The sequence below is a fragment of the Pithys albifrons genome, chromosome 10 (assembly GCF_047495875.1).
Source record: "Pithys albifrons albifrons isolate INPA30051 chromosome 10, PitAlb_v1, whole genome shotgun sequence".
In the NCBI taxonomy this organism is placed as follows: Eukaryota; Metazoa; Chordata; class Aves; order Passeriformes; family Thamnophilidae; genus Pithys; species Pithys albifrons.
In genome coordinates, this window is record NC_092467.1 from 2,725,064 (window position 1) to 2,743,298 (window position 18,235).

Consider the following 18,235-nt stretch of genomic DNA (forward strand, 5'->3'; position numbering starts at 1 on the left):
ATTCTGCCTGCGGTGGTTTTTTTATTTCTTGTGGAGAAAGATAAACTAATACAACAAAAAGGCAATAAAATATGAAATCAGCCCCAAGTACACCTTCAGTGATTCCAAAGTACAGCAGCTAAAAGCAAAGTGGTGTGCAGGGAACTAAAAGTTCAAGGTGCTGAGAGTCTAAAAGGAAAAGGGTGGAGTGTGAGTGGAAATTCTTCTCTTGCACTGTTAGACATCCAGAATATGCTGAGTGTAATTGTTTAGCAGTGTAGAGAGTGGGTATTTTAATTTGTGAAAAATGTGTTTATTAAGTACAATGAGTGCAGTGAAGAGGGGAGGGCTGTGCACAGGCAGGGTGTCACAGCAGTGTGGGTGTCTGTTCCCTTGCACAGGCTCAGTGTCAATGGCAATACAAGTGTGAGCAGATAATGGGAGATAATGGCACCTTTTTGATAAAAGTAGCAATCCTAAATGACCACATCACATCTTTTTGGCAGAGAATGGCTCTGCACAACAGCAGGGAGTTTTTTGTTCTGGTTATATTGGTTGAAATTCAAGCAATAACCAAGTTCAATGGTCTTATCAACACAACTGTCATGTGTGAGGGGGTCAGAGATTGGAGGTACATGTGGCTGGGCCTTCTTTATATAGTGATCCCCCAAGAGCATAGTTGGGGTCTAAAAAACTAACTATAAAACCAAACTATAGAACTGCCTTAAAGCAGTTCTGTTATATAAAACCAGCCAGAATACTTAACTAGGCATTTTGAAACTTCCTCTGTTTAAGAATGAAGTCAGCAGATAAATCTCAGTGCTTTTAAATTGAAAATTCTGTTAATAAATTTAATAAAGTAATAAATTCACTTTCCTCCTGTGTGACTTCACCTTATTTAAGGTGTATCAAAGGACACAGGTTGGAGTCCCAGGTCCTTTCTGTCCCTGGGCTTAGCCTGTCCCCCCTCGTTCTCTCCCCTGAGCTTCAGGCTCTGAGCTCCCTCTTGTTTGTCACAGCCTGGCAAATCAAAGAGGGGGTTCTGCTGTCATTCTAAAGTGTATCTGATTTAGGTATGTAAATGGGTAATTTACTAGTGCTCCATATTATTATTAGAGGATTTGCTCTGTTCAAAATGAGGATCTTCTTGCTGGGTTACCTGTGGGCCCTTAGGGGCAGGATTTTCTGCAAGGTAACACATGTGCAATCATTTTAAGAGCCTGTTCTAACACCTTCCTTTTCACAATTTACAAAATGTAGTGCCTCCAGCAATAGCCAGTAGTAAAGAGGAAGCAGAGGAGCTCACTGCCCTGTTGGACACCTCCCTAAATATTGAATGTACTGCTACTGGGACGCCCCAGCCCCAGCTCCACTGGCTGAAGAATGGCCTTCCCCTGTCTGTCTCCTCCCAGATCAGGCTGCTCTCAGCTGGGCAGATTCTCAGGTTGGTTCTCAGCTGTTTTAATTGGCTGAGTGTTTTGTTCTTTTTTGCTGTATCAGCACAATTCTGCTCGTATTTTTGGAAGCAAGAGTAAAATTTGGTCTGAGCCACGCCACAGTAAAGATAGTGGATTCCATGGATTCCATTTGCAGCTTCCTTAAAGTGCTTTTCTCCTCAGACTTGCCCGAGTGCAGATCTCTGACACTGGTGTGTACACTTGTGTAGCATCTAACAGGGCTGGAGTGGACAACAAACATTACAACCTGCAAGTTTTTGGTGAGTTTCTCTGAAATGCTTTATGTAAGGATTCTTGTTTCTTGATTTCTTAAACCTACTGTGCAGTTTTCTTTCTCACCAACACCATGTTGCAAACAGCCACAAGCACATCTTATAGAGGTAATCGTTAGGGAAAGATTGACTTTTCAATGTGTTGAGGTTTTTTTTAAATGGAAAGTATTTTAACCCTGCAAGAGTCTTTACTTGAACCGTCCCCCAGAATCACAGAGTGGTCTGGGTTGGAAGGGACCTTAAAGCTCCTCTAGTTCTAACCCCTGTGACACATCGCAAGTGTCTTAGAAAGAGGAGTAATACATAATTCCTGAGGGACTTTAGTGGGGAAATGCAGAGGGGTGGCTGCATTGCCGCTGTCCCCTCTGCACCCTGCCCTCAGTGTGACCTGCTGTTGGTCTCTCGGCAGTGCCACCGGCGCTGGACAAGGCGGGGGGCACGGAGGAGCTGGCAGTGCTGCGGGGCGGTGCCGCTGCCATGGAGTGTGTCCCCGAGGGCACCCCTGCCCCCAGCGTGGCCTGGCTCAAGGACAGCCGTCCCCTGGTGCTCGGGGCTCGCCTCACCTCCAGTGCCCAGGGCACGGTACTGCGCGTGGCGGACGCCCAGCCGGGCGATGCGGGCACCTACACCTGTGTGGCGTCCAACGCGGCTGGAGAGGCCAGCAGGCACTTCACCCTCAGTGTCCTCGGTGAGTGCTGCCCTTGGAGGGGGCAAAGTGGGAGCCTCTTTAGCCTCTAAGGATAAAGGGTTTTATAGACTCCTAAAATCTACCTGTTCCATTCAGAGTGGTTTGGGTTGGAAGGGACCTCAAAGCCCATCCAGTGCCACCCCTTGCCATGGGCAGGGACACCTCCCATCAGCCCAGGTTGCTCCAAGCCCTGTCCAACCTGGCGTTTTCAATATATGATAAATGTGTCCCTGTCCATGGCATGGTGGGACTGGATGGTATTTGGGGTCCCTTCCAACCCAAACCATCCTGGGATTCCATGCTGCTCTAAGAGTGAAATGGTGACAGTCGTACCATTTTATGGATTACCTTTTTACATAAAAGGAAACAGCCTAAGGCCGAGGACTGGAGAGAAACATTTCCAGCCAACAAAGTCTGAAAAGAACATTAAAGAAATGTTCTGAAGTGGAAAAGTGTGTTATCACGGTACAAATGCCAGCACTAAGGCCATTTCTTCCCCATAGAATTCCAGAATGGTTTGGGTGGGAATGGACCTTAAAGCCCATCCAGAGCCTCCCTCTGCCATGGGCAGGGACACCTCCCACCAGTCCAGGTTGCTCCAAGCCCTGTCCAACCTGACCTTTTCAATAAATGATAAATGAGAGAAAGAAAGAAATGAAAGATACCCAAAGATATGTGAATGTGTAATATGGCATATGTATTTCCCAAGGACTGAAATATGCTATAATTAATATAACTATATGCTATGAGTTACTAACTTTGGTTAGCAGAGATTGAGCTTGACAGGAAGATGCACAGCTGAAAGTACAACAATTCAGGGACTAATAATTATATTCACTGAAATATATTTTACCTCTGGTTTTAAAAACATTTTCTGATGAATAATTGCGACTCACAAAATGTGCAAATTAACAGACAGAGGCAGGTAGAAATTACCTGAGTTACTCAGTGAGTTCATGTCACACTCAAAAATAGTACAATGTAGACTAATTCTGTAAACTCCACCCCCAAGACTGTGTGTGATGCCTTACAGGCTTTCCCACTCAGGTTTTACAGGCTTTTTGAGTCTAAAGAACTCAAATATTTTTCCTTCCCCAGAGCCACCTCACATCAATGGTTCAGATGAACCAGAAGAGCTCTCTGTCATCATTAACAAACCACTCGAGCTTCTCTGCATCTCCTCTGGCATTCCAGTCCCCAAAATCTCCTGGCTGAAGGATGGGCGCCCACTTCTGCAGACGGACAATATTCATGTGCTGAGAGGAGCCCTGAGAATAACCAGTGCTCAGGTGGACTATTTGTTCCAAGATAGGCTCAGTTCTGAGTTCCCTGAAAGAGTGTCCACCTTAGGACTATCCTAAGAGGTATCCTAAAAACCTGCTGTAAAGTCACCCACCTGCATTTGCCATTGGAGAATATGTTTTTCAAGCCTTGCCTCGGAGTTTCCCATCCAGAACACACAGTAACGTTCTGGGATCAGAGTGCCCGAAAACTTCTGCCTCCTCTGAGCACTTTTCCTTCATGTTCACTTCAGAGTTCCATAATTATTTATTGGTGCCTCTTGTTGCAAAGCAGTCAGTGCTGGGACTCATCTCTTTTGGAGATTGTTTCTGATTTTAATCTGCCTGTGATCTGTTCTTGTTGATTTTCTACCTATTTGACCCTTGTTACTATCTCTTACTTTTCTTCTTTTGTGATTTATAGTTCCTCCTCAGCCTTTCTTCTCTTCCCATTAGCTTGGATTTTCCTAAATCCACTTGCTTCTCACATGTGTAAGCCATGGAAGACAGAGAAAAGCTGCATTTCCAGCCTTCTGGGTGCAGGTTAGGAAAAAAAATCAACACAATAGAAAGACTTTAAATTAATTTGTACAATAAAAGAGTCCAGGGAAAACAACCTTTAAAAATCTTCACCATTAAACTAAGGCAGTTTCCAGCTGTGGACAGCCAGGTGAAGTTCCCAAAACAGAAGTGGGGTACAGCTTGGGATTGATTTGTTTCTAAAACAAACACTTCTTGGGTTTGCAGTGAGTTTACAGGAGGGAGAACCCATAAATGTATTCATGACTGTGTGTGCACAAAAAGATTTCCTCAGCACCCAAACCTGACCCTTCTTAGATGGATCCCATAGCCAGTGTCATCCTTATTGCTGCAGACACATTATCCAGAGAGATTTTATGCAGTCTTGCAACTCCTAAGCTGTCTCTGAACACCCCCACCATGGTAAAATAACCACGTAGTCAAAAACTTCATTGATTTCTTTCCAGGCTTTCCTTATCTGTTGTGTTTGTGTTCAAGTGCTGCCTGTTCATGTTGTTGCCACATTTGTATGTCCTGGTTTTGCTGAATTTTTCCCATATTCTGAGGTTTCTCCTGAAGTGGTTCCTGTTTCTAGGTGGAGGACACAGGAAGATACACGTGTTTGGCATCTAGCCCAGCAGGAGATGATGACAAGGAATATTTAGTACGAGTGCATGGTAAGTTCAATTTAGGAAAAAAAGTTATTCCTTCCAAGTGTGAACTGCCAGGGTATGTACCAGCACCTCATGTGGCAGGGACGTGTTCCCAAAGATGGAGTATTCTGTGATACTGCAACGTATGATCGTAACTAAGAGTTCTGAATAAGGGTGGTTATTCTGAACATGATACACAGTTAGAAGGAAAAGTTCTACCTGAGTCCAGCTACAATTCCAAGTCTTATTTTTGAATGCTTTGAATAAGTTGTTGGATTGAGTTTATCATGCTTGTTGAAAAGGGATGTGAAATACTCTGATATATTTAGCACAGGTATTGGAAAGCAGAACTAATTAATGATACCAAGGTGTATTAGGTTGAGCTAGCAAAATGCCAACTGCCCAACACAGAGAGAGTATCCACCCCCCTCACTAAGGGAAGAAAAATGTTGGAAATGTTCAATGAAGAGTTTCCCTGATGGCTCACGTGTGGTTTGTTTGGTTCTGCCCCTCAGTGCCCCCCAACATCGCTGGCACCGACGGGCCCCAGGACGTGACGGTGCTGCAGAACAGACAAGTCATCCTGGAGTGCAAGTCGGACGCTGTCCCACCTCCCACCATCTCCTGGCTCAAGGATGGAGCCCCCCTGGAGGTACAGAGCGTGCATTGCTGTGCTGGCCTCGCTCCCTGTCGTGTCACACTCAGTGCCTGAGGTTCTTGCCCCGCTCACTCGCCCCTCGTGCAGCCCCAAGTCCAGAGAGCCGAGTAGCCCCAGCCCAGCTGCAGGTAGCCCCGACCCGAGCCAGCAGACATGTGGAGGGGCCACCCCGCTGTTACTTGTTCTTTTTTCCTCTAGGGGGATGCCTTGCTCCTCCTGGATCCTCTGAGCAATGCTGGAAGCCTTCGGTATACTCCTGAATGGCTTCCCAGGAAAGGTAGCTGAGACAAGACTGCACTCTCTGTTTCCTTTGGCTGTATCGTGCATCCCCCTACTCTGGTAGCACTTAGAAAGGAATTGAAATTCTTCCAAAGCAAATGGGTTGCTGATCACCACAGCTGTGTATCCAATGCATCTTTGCCACTCAGAATTACATACTGCCAGTCTTTGCTGGTTGAGAGACAATTAGCGAGGTGAGGATAGTTTATACAGAAAGGATTTTTTTGCTTCCCATCCTTGGGGTCACTCACAAAACAGGTGCTCTTCAGTTCAACGTTGAAGTTCAGTTATTGATTGAACTTTCCTTCTATTGATCTTTATTCTTTAATAAGGAGGAGACAAATTCAGCTTATGAATTGTGTCTCCCTTCACTGTGATCTATCACAAAATCATCACCCAGATTTCTCCTCGTTTGCTTTCCTTCTAACACACCGTTCCTCAGACTCTTTCCCTAGTGTAAATTTAGAAGAATTAAACATTACTGGAAGAAGTAAGAATATGGTGGGTGAATACACCTTGCAAAGTGCTGCTGGAAACTGTGATCTTGAATATAGCCCAAGAAGCAGCTAAAAAAAAATCTCACAGAAACATTCTCCTTCTGAACAGTTAATTCTTTGATTGGATAGTGAGGTTTTTTGGGCAAACAAGGTTGAGTGATGCTTGAAAACAGTACTTTTTGCCTTAGTGTTCATGGAAAGTTTGTGTTTTAGAGACAGTGCTTAATAAAAACAAACTATGAGAAGCAGCCACTCTTAAAAATACTCCCCAGGGATCAAAGGAGGAGAGAAAGGCTATGGCAACCATAGATGCTGAGCTGGAAACCTGGGAATTGGCTTTGGAATGTGACTTCTCCTCTTGCCTTGTGAATTCATGTCGATGTGTGAGGGTTGAGGCTTCTTGAGACCTTAAAGCCCACCCAGTGCCACCCCTGCCATGTGGAGGGACACCTCCCACCAGCCCAGGTTGCTCCAAGCCCTGTCCAAACTGGCCTGGGATACTTCCAGGGCTGGGACAGCCACAGCTTCTCTGGGCACCTGTGCCAGGGCCTGCCCACCCTTGAGCCTGTGCAAGGTACACTCCAGATATCAGGGGAACATCAGTGTCCTTCCCAATGCCTGGCTGCTTTCTCAACCTCAGAGAAATGTAGAGGCCTAATAATACTGAGCAGCTGGGAAAGGGGTGCCCTTGAGTGTGGAAAGGGAGATGCTGGTTGACATGTCATCTCCTCATCCTGGAAAAGCTGAGATGTTAAGGGGACAAGAGAGGATTGAGGAAAGTCAGGTTCTCAGGATGCAGTATTATTTCCATTGAAATCCTCGCTGCTTTTTGGGAAACAGCCTTGTGGTGGAGAGTATCCTTCCTCCTGGCTTTGTTGTCTTCCACTGGGCAGATTCTGAGGTCTGCACTAGTATGAGGTCTGATCTAGTCCACTTCTGCATCCTAAGTAATGGAATTGTGCAGCACCGCCTTCTTTGGTAGCAGAACTCTGGGAAGATCTGGCCTCCAGCAGCTTCAGAGTCCTGGTGTTCTTCAGGGATTTGGAAATGCACATTGAGGGTTAAGAAAAGATGTAAGCAGGAGCCTCTGGACCTAGTCTGGCTTTAACTTGCTGAATTTGGTTTTCTTCCAAGAAGGGTTTTCTGACATACTTTGAGTAGAGCCGAGTGATTAAATTATAGCTTCATCCCCATCTTCTGTCATCTATATGCTTCTGTGTTTAGAAACCATCACATAGGCTGTGTTCTTGACAGGAAATCCCTGTGATTACCCAAAATCTGTCTGTAACCCACCCATGTCACCTGAGAGGTTCCAGCCCTGCTGTGTGTCCTGCATTGTACACTTGGAGCTGGTGGCTGGGGAAGGACCAGAGTTCCAGGGTGCCAGTGAGAACCAGAGGAGTTTCACCTCTCTGTTGTGCTTTTTGCAAATCCTTTAGCCAAAAGAGTAGGTGGGAATGTCAGCTTTCAATGCCTTCCAAAGGGTGGGTAGCACATACTAGAAAAGCTTGAATTCCTTCTCTTTTTTCTGTTGGATTTTATCCAGTCAGGTCTTTGAGTGCTTGGAGCTGATGTCAAGTCACTCACGCTGACATGACCCAGAAAGCTTTGACTCAGCTGCCCTCATGGCAGGGGCTGTGGAGTCACTGTGGGACTGGGAAGAGTGGAAGCCTTATCCAGAGCTGCTGGATATCTGGATACAGAGCCTGTATCCAGAACTGCTGACTAGTGAACTCCTAGTTAGTCAACTTAGCTAAGTCTGTGCTGGCTCCCACCTGAGCAAGAATGTGATGTTGGAAGGACGCTGTAGAGAAACTTGTATTCCTTCTGCCTGTAGTGTACATAGATTTAAAGAAAATAATAGTAAGAAAATAATCCTGCTGTTATTTGCCCCTTTCCATAAAAACTCCCAAGCCCTTTGGCCATATAACCCAAAAGGCTGTCCCCTGCAGGCACAAGTCCCAGGAAGGGTTTCAAGGGGGAACCAACCAGTAAGCAATGATAATTTTTTTTATAACTTGGTTTCTCCTCTTATCTTTGGGGATGTGAATGAAGTTATGCCAGCAATGAATTGAGTCCCTGGTCCCTGTGCCTTCTTTGCTGCTCTGCAGTGACAGAGGAGGACAGTGTCACCCCAGGTGTGTCCTGTGTCTGTTGTGCCGCAGGGAACGCCGCGGGTGCGGATCCTGTCGGGCGGGAGGTACCTGCAGGTCAACAACGCGGCCCTGCGGGACACGGCCAGGTACACCTGTGTGGCCAGGAATGTGGCAGGGGAGGTCACCAGAGAGTTCCTGCTGACAGTGCACGGTAAGGTCATGCACCCAGCCTTGGGCACCTGCATCTTTGCATGGCATTTCTGCAGCGGTTCAGACAGCAGGAGGCAACCATTAGGAGTCTCTTTCTAGCCACGTGTTGGCCACTCAGGCCATGCCTGAACTCTCCCCAAAATAAAGGACCTGTTGGGGGCTCCTCATGGCTCCCTGTCCATCCACTGTGCTTCCTGCTGGTGGAGGCTGCTTCTGGCCATCACTCTGACATGGAGTCAGGATACGTTCAGAATGAACCCCCAGATCCAGGACTGAGAAATACTCCTGGGTAAATTCAGAGAAATTCTTTTGGAAGCATTTGGCTGGCCCCTTGGGAACAAGGGTTCCCAGCTGGCTTGGCCACCAGTTTGGCAGGTTACTTGAAACCTGTGGCAGCTTCTCTGCAGCTGTAGCAGGAGAGGGATCCTGTACTCCATACTTGTCCTGTGCTACCACAGTCCCGAGCTCCATTTTAACCTGTTCATTTTCTCCCCTCTAGTCTGATGAGAAACTCCTCTGCTCTCACACTGGGGTGATGAGAAGGAACTTTTTCCCTCTTTCTATTTGATTCCCAACCCAGTAACTTGCAGAGCTGACCTTTGCAGTGCATTTCAGCCAATCTTTCTTTCTGCTCCTCTAATGCACCGTGACAATTGCCATGTGCTGCCCAGAATGGTAAGAGGCTTGTGCCTGACTTTGCAGTGATCCCAAACCTGCTGTCTCTGTTTTGGAGTCTTTAGTTTCAATCATTGCAGTGTAAATTTATTTCCTTGGTATCATCAGCAATTCTCCCTCTGCAGTGCCTCCCACGATCCAGAGCGGTGCCCAGACTGTGGTGGTGCCCATCAATGCCTCTGCCCCTCTGGAGTGTGCAGCTCAGGGAGTCCCAGCCCCCAGAGTCACCTGGAGGAAGGATGGGGCTGTTCTCACTGCAAACAATACAAGGTATTGTCCTGAAGTCAGCATAAAGGTTCCTCATTGCTATTTAAGAATGTATTCATTACAGAAAGCATAATTAGACATCTGTGGCTTGTAAATTAGTTTGTTTTCACAGATGGAATTAATATTTATACTGTCATCTCAAATGTGGAAAACGCAGTGGTGAAACTGTAATGTCATAGAATCATGGAATCACAGAATGGTTTGGGTTGAAAGGGACTTTAAAGACTTTCTTGTTCCAAACCCCTGCCATCAGCAGGGACACCTTCCAGTAGACCAGAAATGGTTCTACAGAAAAGTAGCAGTGCCAAAGGTTTCATCCTTTTATTGTCAAGAAGGACAACCCCCTGTCCTTTTACAGCCAAGCATAACAGTCATTCTTCTAATATGAAATATTAAAGACTTTAAACAGTAAATGTGAAAAATCTTTATATGTGTGTATATATATATGTGTGTATGTATATAAATATATGGAGTTTGGGGATGAAGCCAAGCAATATCATGCAGGCCAAAAGCTGCTTGAGTGTATTCTGTATTTTCTAATACATAAAACTTTTTATACATGTTCTAGTAACAGCTTTTATTACAGTGACCAGTTTCTATCTTCTGACTGTTTTAAGGGGATTTGGCATTTCCTAGAACTGAGCAAATGCTGAGGAATTCAGTGACATTTCAAAGAAAAAGTGCAAGCTTTAATCAGGGTTTTTTAAGGTTAAATGAGAAGCAAGGGAAAAAGGGGTTTGGCTATTTTCTGTAAATCCAGTATCATTTATGTGGAATCACTCTGTCAGCTGAATTTCATCATTCCTCTGGGAAAGAGTGAAGTCAGAATAAGTGCAATAAATGAGAAAATTCTGTGTGGCCAAATTGCCACCCCGTGTTTAGGCCATTTGTTGTGCCCCTGAGTCATCTCTTCCTTGGCACTACCAGGATAACCCGTGGTCCTGTTGGGTGGGCAGTGGCCAACAACCCATGGCTCTGTTTCAGATACTCCATGTCAGAGGATGGATCCCTGCACATCCACTCAGCACAGGTTACTGACAGCGGCAGATACCTGTGCATGGCCACCAACAGCGCGGGCACCGAGCGCAGGAGGGTCGACCTGCAGGTCCTGGGTAAAACTTGCCCTTCACAACTCTGAAATACAGTTCTCCCCATTTGTGCTGGTTTAAAGGTAAACCAGCAGGAGAAATGAACCCAACACTAAAGAGATTATAAGTCAGAGTTACAATTTAATAACAATATTACAATAAATGCAATGGCACAAAGAGAAATTGGGTTTAACCCACAAACCCAGCAGTCTAACCCAGCCCCCTGGGGCACAAACACAGTGGGGTTTGGTGGCCCCTGTGCTGAGCCCCACGTGGTTCCTCCGAGTGCAAAGGAAAAGGAAAGGAAAAAAACCTGTTGGTGCAGATGATGGCACAGTCTGGTGGTGAGTGGTGGTCTCCTCCTGTCCAGGTTCTGCTTCTCCTCTGGATCCCACAAGTGGTCCCAGAAGTCCCCAAACCCCCAGATTGTCTCCCCTCAGGTGCAGGTGGGAGCCCCCAGTCCCTCCCCCAGGGCAGGGAGTTTCACCCTGGGGGATCTGACTCTGGCAGTCAGGGGGGATTTTGGAATGGTTGCTGGCCCATGAGCAGAGCTGAGCCCTCAGGTGGGTGTGGAGGTGCCAAGGACTCCCTGCAGGGGAGTTCTCCCAGCTCCTCTGCCAGGCTTCTTTCCCAGCCAGCTCCCAGCCTGAGGGCTCAGCTGTGCCCTGGGCAGCTGCTGCCAATGGGCCATTGGGAACAGTTGCTGGGCAATGGCCCAGAGGGTTTAGAATGCACAGCTTTGGTCACACCCACACAGGGATAAACTGGTCTCAGCTGCCAAATTAGGACACCATTTTAAATTACTCCTTTTTAGCTGCTCTGGTTAAAAAAAAATAAAAATAAAAGAAATGTCCAGCTTTAGGAATAAAACCCAAATATTCATGGGCAGTAAATATTTATTCCTTATCTTGAACTGAAAAGACCTGACACATCTCATGCTACATGTTTAATAGGCTTATTACTATCTAGTTACTCTTTATAAAAATTAAGTCAATGTGTTTAGATCATTCAGCTCAATATATGTAGATGTGAGAGAGATCTGTGGGCATATATATATATGTATAATTATTCTGAATAATTAGGCTTTGTTTGTCCTCAGTTCCTCCAACTATTGCTCCTGGCGAGATGAATATCACAGTCACTGTAAATGTGCAAACCACTTTGCCTTGTGAAACCACTGGAATTCCCAGACCAGCAATCAGCTGGAAAAAAAATGGGCATCTGCTTAGTGTTGACCAGAACCAGAATACATACAGGTGAGAGGTGTTTTCTTTTCACTGTGGGTTTGAAGTTTTCAGCAACGATTTTGGCACTTTAAAATCTAGCCCCTGCATAAATGTAATCTTGTCTAGCCAGCAAATTCAGTGGACTGATTATCTGGAAAGGAAAGAAGTATTTCAATGGCTTTTACTTTCTTTTCCCCTTGCTCAGACTTCTGTCTTCAGGTTCCTTGGTAATCATTTCTCCCACTGTGGCTGACACTGGTGTCTATGAGTGCTCTGTGTCAAATGATGCAGGAGAAGACCAAAGAGCAGTTGAGCTCACTGTTCAAGGTAGGGGGGATGTTACTGTTACATGTGTGTGGCACCCAGAATTTCTGTGGGGCATTCCAGTGTTCAGATGAGGTTTTTATTTTATTCCTTAAGATACTGATATCCATAAGCCTCTGGCATTCCCAAGAAAGAGAAGTTATTTCCAAGAATTTATAAAAGGGAACATGGGCAAGTAACCTTTGCCCTGGTCTTCATTTGCAGTGCCCCCATCCATAGCAGATGAAGCCACAGACCTTCTGGTGACAAAGTTGTCCCCAGTGGTGATTTCCTGCACCTCCTCTGGAGTTCCTGTCCCCTCGCTCCACTGGACCAAAAATGGCATGAAGCTGCTTCCCAGAGGAGATGGCTACAGGATTCTCTCCTCAGGTACTGTGCTCCGGAAACCCAGGGAACGGTATAATTGGGCACACCTCAAAGTAATTCACTCCACCAGTGCTAACAATCCCCCAGAGGTCCCATCTCCAATGGCTTGGAATAAAATTACAGATGTGTTCAAAGGGATGCTGTGGGAGATGCCTGTGCACAGAGGTATGTGTTGATGCTCTCTATGCCACAGGAGCTGTGGAGGTGCCCTCTGCCCAGCTGGCCCACGCGGGGCGATACACATGCGTTGCCCGGAATGCCGCTGGCACTGCCCACCGGCACGTCACACTGCACGTGCAGGGTAAGGTGGCTGAACATCTGGGTTGTCTGCAGGCATTGCCCATTCAGCCTGCTCTGGTTGTGCAATTTTAGTTACCTGCTGGAGTTTTCTAGCCTTGAAGTTAAACTGCTGCCTTGCCCTTTTTCCTCAGAGCCACCAGTTATCCAGGCTCAGCCAGGGGTGCTGGATGTCATTGTGAACAATCCCATCGTGCTGCCCTGTGAGGCCACGGGCACACCTCAACCTGTGATCACTTGGCAGAAGGAGGGCATCAACATCATCACCTCAGGTATGCCCCTAATGCTGGAACTCAATGGGGCCTGCCTGCTGTGCCTCAGACACTGACAGTCTCTTTTCTGAGTGTTCAGGCTTGGGCTCCTCCTTTCCATTCATTTAAGAACAAAATCCAAGCCAGAAGGGTCACACTTTGCCTGTGTTTGTTTTAGCCAACAGTTTGGTGGTTCTCCCAAGTGGCAGTTTGCAGATTGCCAGCGCGGCTGTGGAAGATGCTGGCACTTACATGTGTGTTGCTCAGAATCCAGCTGGCACTGCTCTGGGGAAGATCAAACTGAAAGTTCAAGGTAAATCATCGTTTAATCTCTTTCTGTGGGTCCAAGCACAATTCTGAGCAATTGAAAGGGACCTAGTGTTTGACATGACACTGAACAGAGCCCAGGAGATTTATTCCCTTTGGTTCTACGTCTACTTTAGGATCAAAATATGCTTTTAGGAGTATTTTCACTGAGAACAAAAGCATTCCATGCTTCCTGCAACACCTAGTTCTTCAAGTAATTTCTTGCTTCCTTTCAGTTCCTCCGGTTATCAAGTCCCACACGAAGGAGTATGTTGTTGCCGTTGACCAGTCTGTCACTCTGCAGTGTGAGACTGAAGGCTCCCCTGGGCCAGACATCAGCTGGCACAAGGATGGGCAGCAGATCCCAGAGTCCCTGAGGAGGAGGGTGCTGAGCACGGGTGCCCTGCAGCTCATGTTTGTGCAGCCTGGGGACAGTGGCCGCTACACCTGCACGGCCACCAACGTGGCGGGCACCAGCTCCTCCAGCACCGAGCTGGCTGTGCATGGTGAGCAGCTCCTGCTGGCTGGGGCACCCTCTGCAGCGCCCTGTTCTGAGAGCCCTTGCAATCCCCATCCCTGGATGTGTCCAAGGCCAGGTTGAACAGGGCTTGGAGCAACCTGGGCTGGTGGGAGGTGTCCCTGCCCATGGCAAGGGGTGGGACTGGATGGGCTTTAAGGTCCCTCCCAACCCCAGACCATCCTAGAATTCTGTGATAAGTGGGACTGTGGGGAAACAATGTGTGTTATCACACTGTGACCCCATAGAGAGTAAGGAGCTAGGATGTGTAGGAGTTCAGGCAAATGGTGCAGCTTAACAGGGGAATGTTACTGGGTTGTATCAGCCATTAGCTTGAATTTAGGAATGTGGTCATTAATGGTGCTCATTGATGGAGATGGACAATACAGGGGATGCAGGCAGTGTTTTCTTCAGTGTGGTACTGGGATAAGCACACAGGTAAATCCTTTCCATAACCCTCCCCACAGTTCCCCCCAGAATCCACAGCACAGATGAGCAGTACACGGTCACAGAGGACTCCCAGGCTGTCCTGTCCTGTGTGGCTGATGGGATTCCAGCACCAACAATAAACTGGAAGAAGGACAACACATTGTTAACAGAGATAGTGGGAAAATACCAGACTGTGCCAGGTGGAGACCTCATTTTGGACAATGTTGTTGTAAGTTCCCTAAATCTAAGCTATTACTGGGCAGGTCTGGCAGTGATAAGATCCACTTTGGGATTAGTCATCGTTTTATTTTCATTTCTTGTTCTTCATTTTCCAAAGTCTGTATTAAAGTTTCATTTTCCACTGAGGAGTAAAATCTGTGAAGTTTGTAGTGGGAAATCCTCAGGAATGGCAAAAAGAAGTGTTGGTCATCCTTCAGATTTAGAGAAGTGAAAGAGCTCAGCTGAGCATTTCTGCTGAATGCTTGTTCCAGACCCTCTGAGACTCCCTTACCATTACAAGAGGCATGTTTTGTAGGATATCTCACAACTGAAATCTGCCCAACTTGTTTCCTTCCAGCCTGAAGACTCTGGCACTTACACCTGTGTTGCTGCCAATGCTGCTGGGGAGGCCACACACACAGTCACCCTGATAGTTCATGTGCTGCCAGCTTTCACTGAGCTGCCTGGAGATGTAGCTTTGACCAAAGGAGAACAGCTCAGGTTAACCTGCAAAGCAACTGGGGTACCTGTGCCCAAAATCACATGGACCTTTAACAACAACATCATTCCAGGTGGGTAACACCAGACCCCTGCTGGTAACAGTGGCCATTCTGCTCCAGAGTGGTTTTCTCCCATTCAGCATTGCAGTTAGTTTAAGGAAGAAGAAAAATCTAGAGGGAGTAAACCTGTTAGTGATGGTGTGAGGAGTATCTTCAGTGTTCTGCAATCATAGAATTAAATTGCCTCTGAGACAAAGCTGCAAGAAGTCATCTCTCTTCTGTAGCCAATAATGAATCACATTAAAACATTCACTATCTGATGATATCTACTCAGCATCCAGGAGCTAATAATGAAAGTAAGGGACAACTTAAGGAGCAGATGCATGTGGGCAATGTCATAGCAGTGCCTTTGTGTGCCCTCCTGCAGTGTCCCAGGGCCCTGAGCTGTGCTGCTGAACAGCACTGTCATTCAAACACTCTGGTGACCTGCCTGTGTGCAAGTCCTGGGAGTGACCCTTTCCCATGTGCTCTGCCCCCAGCTCAGTATGATGATGTCAATGGGCACAGTGAGCTGCTCATTGAGAGGGTCTCCAAGGACGACTCTGGGACCTATGTGTGCACAGCAGAGAACACAGTGGGCTCCATCAAAGCTATTGGGTTTGTGCATGTCAAAGGTATGTAAAATACCAGCAGTTGTGGTCACTACTGAGCACTTCCACACAGCCAACTGTTTTGAGAGTGGAGTTGGAATGGTTTGTTTGGAAAATTCCCTAAAACTCAGCTTGTTCCAACCCCCCTACCATGGGCAGGGACACTTCCCACCAGCCCAGGTTGCTCCAAGCCCTGTCCAACCTGGCCTTGGGACACTCCCAGGGATGGGGCAACCACAGCTTCCCTGGGAAACCTGTGCCAGGGCCTGCCCACCCTCACAGGGAAGGATTCCTTCCCAATACCCCATCTCACCCTGCCTTCTGCCAGTTTAAAACCATTCCCCCTAGTATCTGATACCTCATCTGTGGCTAAATGGAAACATGGAAACAGGGTGAAATTCCCTGACCAGCAATTTCCTGAATGGCATTTGATTTTGCTTCTGCTGTTTCTCTGCCATGCCCTGTGTTCCAGAACCCCCTGTGTTCAAGGGGGATTTCCACTCCAGCAGAGTCGAGCCCCTGGGGGGCAACGCCATGTTGAATTGTGAGGTCAGGGGAGATCCCCCTCCAACCATCCAGTGGAGCAGGAAAGGAGTTGGAGTTCAGATCAGCAACAGGATCCAACAGCTTGTCAATGGTTCCCTCGCCATCTACGGCACCGTGGTGAGTCCTGCTTCGTTACCAGGAGGTTCTGCCTTGTGCTTGGTTACTCAGTGCTCTAGATCATGTTATTCTGGAAGGAGAGAGGCTTTGCTTTTAATCCACTGTTGTTTTTACCTTTATCAAATGTTTTAATTCACGCTCGAATTAAACTCAAATTACTCAGACAAAAAAATGCCAGGAGATCACAGTTCTCTTTGCTTGTCATAAGAACTGAGTCTACATACTAATGGTTGATGTGTTGATCATGCCTAATTAAAAGGGGCTTTTGCTTTTGACTTTAGAAGAGCCTGGGTTCTACAGAGTCTGGTCAGCAAGTGCATTCTCCTTGTGCAAGCATCTCAGCATCTAAATCCCTAAAAGGATGTTTAAGACTCCCTTTTTCCCCATAAACTCTTGTCTATCTTTTCAAATGGGGTTAAAAACAGAAACTCCCGTGAGTTCATTGAAGTTTAAAAAATTAGTGTGATCGTCAGCATAGAGAGCTGAAGAAAATAAAAAATGGAGGAATAAAAGTCATGCACAATATCACCTTACTGTTGATAAAGGCACAATGTGGAGGTACAGCAGCACAGCCCTTCAGGGCATGCCACCTTCTGGCACAGGATATTCCCTCTCAGTAGGGGCACTGAGACCTGCCCCCTGTTTTGTCCTCCAGAACGACGATGCTGGTGACTACAAGTGTGTGGCTACCAACGAGGCCGGCGTGGTGGAGCGCAGCCTGACCCTGACACTGCAGAGTAAGGCTCGGCATGGGCAGTGCCCACACTGACATCACCTGCCCAGGGACAGCTGTAGGCAGCTCCCAGTGAGGTTTTGGAGGTTGGGCACTCATCTCCCATAAAATCACAGAAGGGCTTGAGTTGGAAGGGACTTCAAAAATGACCTACCACCCCTCCTGTCATGGGCAGGGATATTTTCCATTAGACCAGGTTGCTTCAGCCTGGCCTTCAGCACTTCCAGGGGTGGGGCAGCCACAGCTTCTCTGGGCATCTTTCACCGTGAATATTTAAGAGTCTGTCTAAGCTGTGATTAAGGTCGAAGAAGAGAAGGGTGTGGAAGGGGATTGAGACTCATCTTAGAAACCAGCTTCAAGCAGAGCAACTTCAGACCTTCTGAAAGGGCCTGTTTCTCTTTGTTAACCAGACAGGATGTCTCTACAACTGGACTGAACTAGACTCTCAGCTTCTAAATTGAGAAACTTATGCATGATGAATCCCAGTTTTTAGTGACAGTATTTTATTTGTGGCAGAAATAGTATGTTAGAATTTTTTTTTGCTCTAGTGGGAAGTTTCTGAACATCCCCTTCCTACTCCAGCCCCGAGCAGCATGGGTCTGTTACTTGTGGCTCAGTTGCCTCTGGCTGTGATGGATGGATCCTCCTGTTTTATGGAAAACAACACATTTCAGTAGTAAAGACAGCCCTGTGCTCTTATTATTGCACCTCAATCCCAGCTTTGGTCCTCAGATTGCTACATTTTGAACCAGCTTAGTGTGTGTGTTTAGTCCTGGGGAGTTCACTGGCACTGTCCAAGCTCGCTCGGCTGTGGCAGACGAACCTCAGGACTTAAACGGTGGGGCCAGTTCTGCGCACGCTGAGCCTCACCTGAAATCCACTGCGCAGGCTGGAAGGGCACGTGGGGACAGCCCTGCCCAAATCTTCAGTGGTGAAGTCTGGCCATACATACATACAGTGTGTGTGTTGTAACCTGTGTCTGTTTGGTGGCACCTGGGACATGTCTCAGTGCTGAGTGAGGTGGTGCTGGGCTGGTGGTTGGGCTTGGAGATCTCAAAGGTCTTTCCAAAAGTTAAGGACCGTATGATTCCCTTTTGCCAGTGGAAGATCAAGAATAATAATTTCAGTCAAAGCAA

The 18,235-nt window shown here is 47.0% G+C and overlaps 1 protein-coding gene across 1 annotated transcript in view; it reads left to right on the forward strand.

Moving 5' to 3' along the window:
- HMCN1 (hemicentin 1) overlaps positions 1-18,235 on the forward strand; it is a 197,608-nt gene that overhangs the window by 152,705 nt on the left and 26,668 nt on the right. Inside the window, exons 66-86 of the mRNA XM_071564920.1 lie at positions 1,240-1,423; positions 1,599-1,696; positions 2,118-2,396; positions 3,495-3,685; positions 4,791-4,872; positions 5,364-5,500; positions 8,448-8,589; positions 9,389-9,533; positions 10,515-10,642; positions 11,718-11,874; positions 12,050-12,171; positions 12,373-12,537; positions 12,728-12,835; positions 12,966-13,103; positions 13,261-13,395; positions 13,625-13,894; positions 14,373-14,563; positions 14,912-15,125; positions 15,593-15,727; positions 16,176-16,366; positions 17,022-17,103. Coding sequence (XP_071421021.1) covers positions 1,240-1,423; positions 1,599-1,696; positions 2,118-2,396; positions 3,495-3,685; positions 4,791-4,872; positions 5,364-5,500; positions 8,448-8,589; positions 9,389-9,533; positions 10,515-10,642; positions 11,718-11,874; positions 12,050-12,171; positions 12,373-12,537; positions 12,728-12,835; positions 12,966-13,103; positions 13,261-13,395; positions 13,625-13,894; positions 14,373-14,563; positions 14,912-15,125; positions 15,593-15,727; positions 16,176-16,366; positions 17,022-17,103 — 3,294 coding nt within the window. The remainder of the gene's footprint in view (positions 1-1,239; positions 1,424-1,598; positions 1,697-2,117; positions 2,397-3,494; positions 3,686-4,790; positions 4,873-5,363; positions 5,501-8,447; positions 8,590-9,388; positions 9,534-10,514; positions 10,643-11,717; positions 11,875-12,049; positions 12,172-12,372; positions 12,538-12,727; positions 12,836-12,965; positions 13,104-13,260; positions 13,396-13,624; positions 13,895-14,372; positions 14,564-14,911; positions 15,126-15,592; positions 15,728-16,175; positions 16,367-17,021; positions 17,104-18,235) is intronic.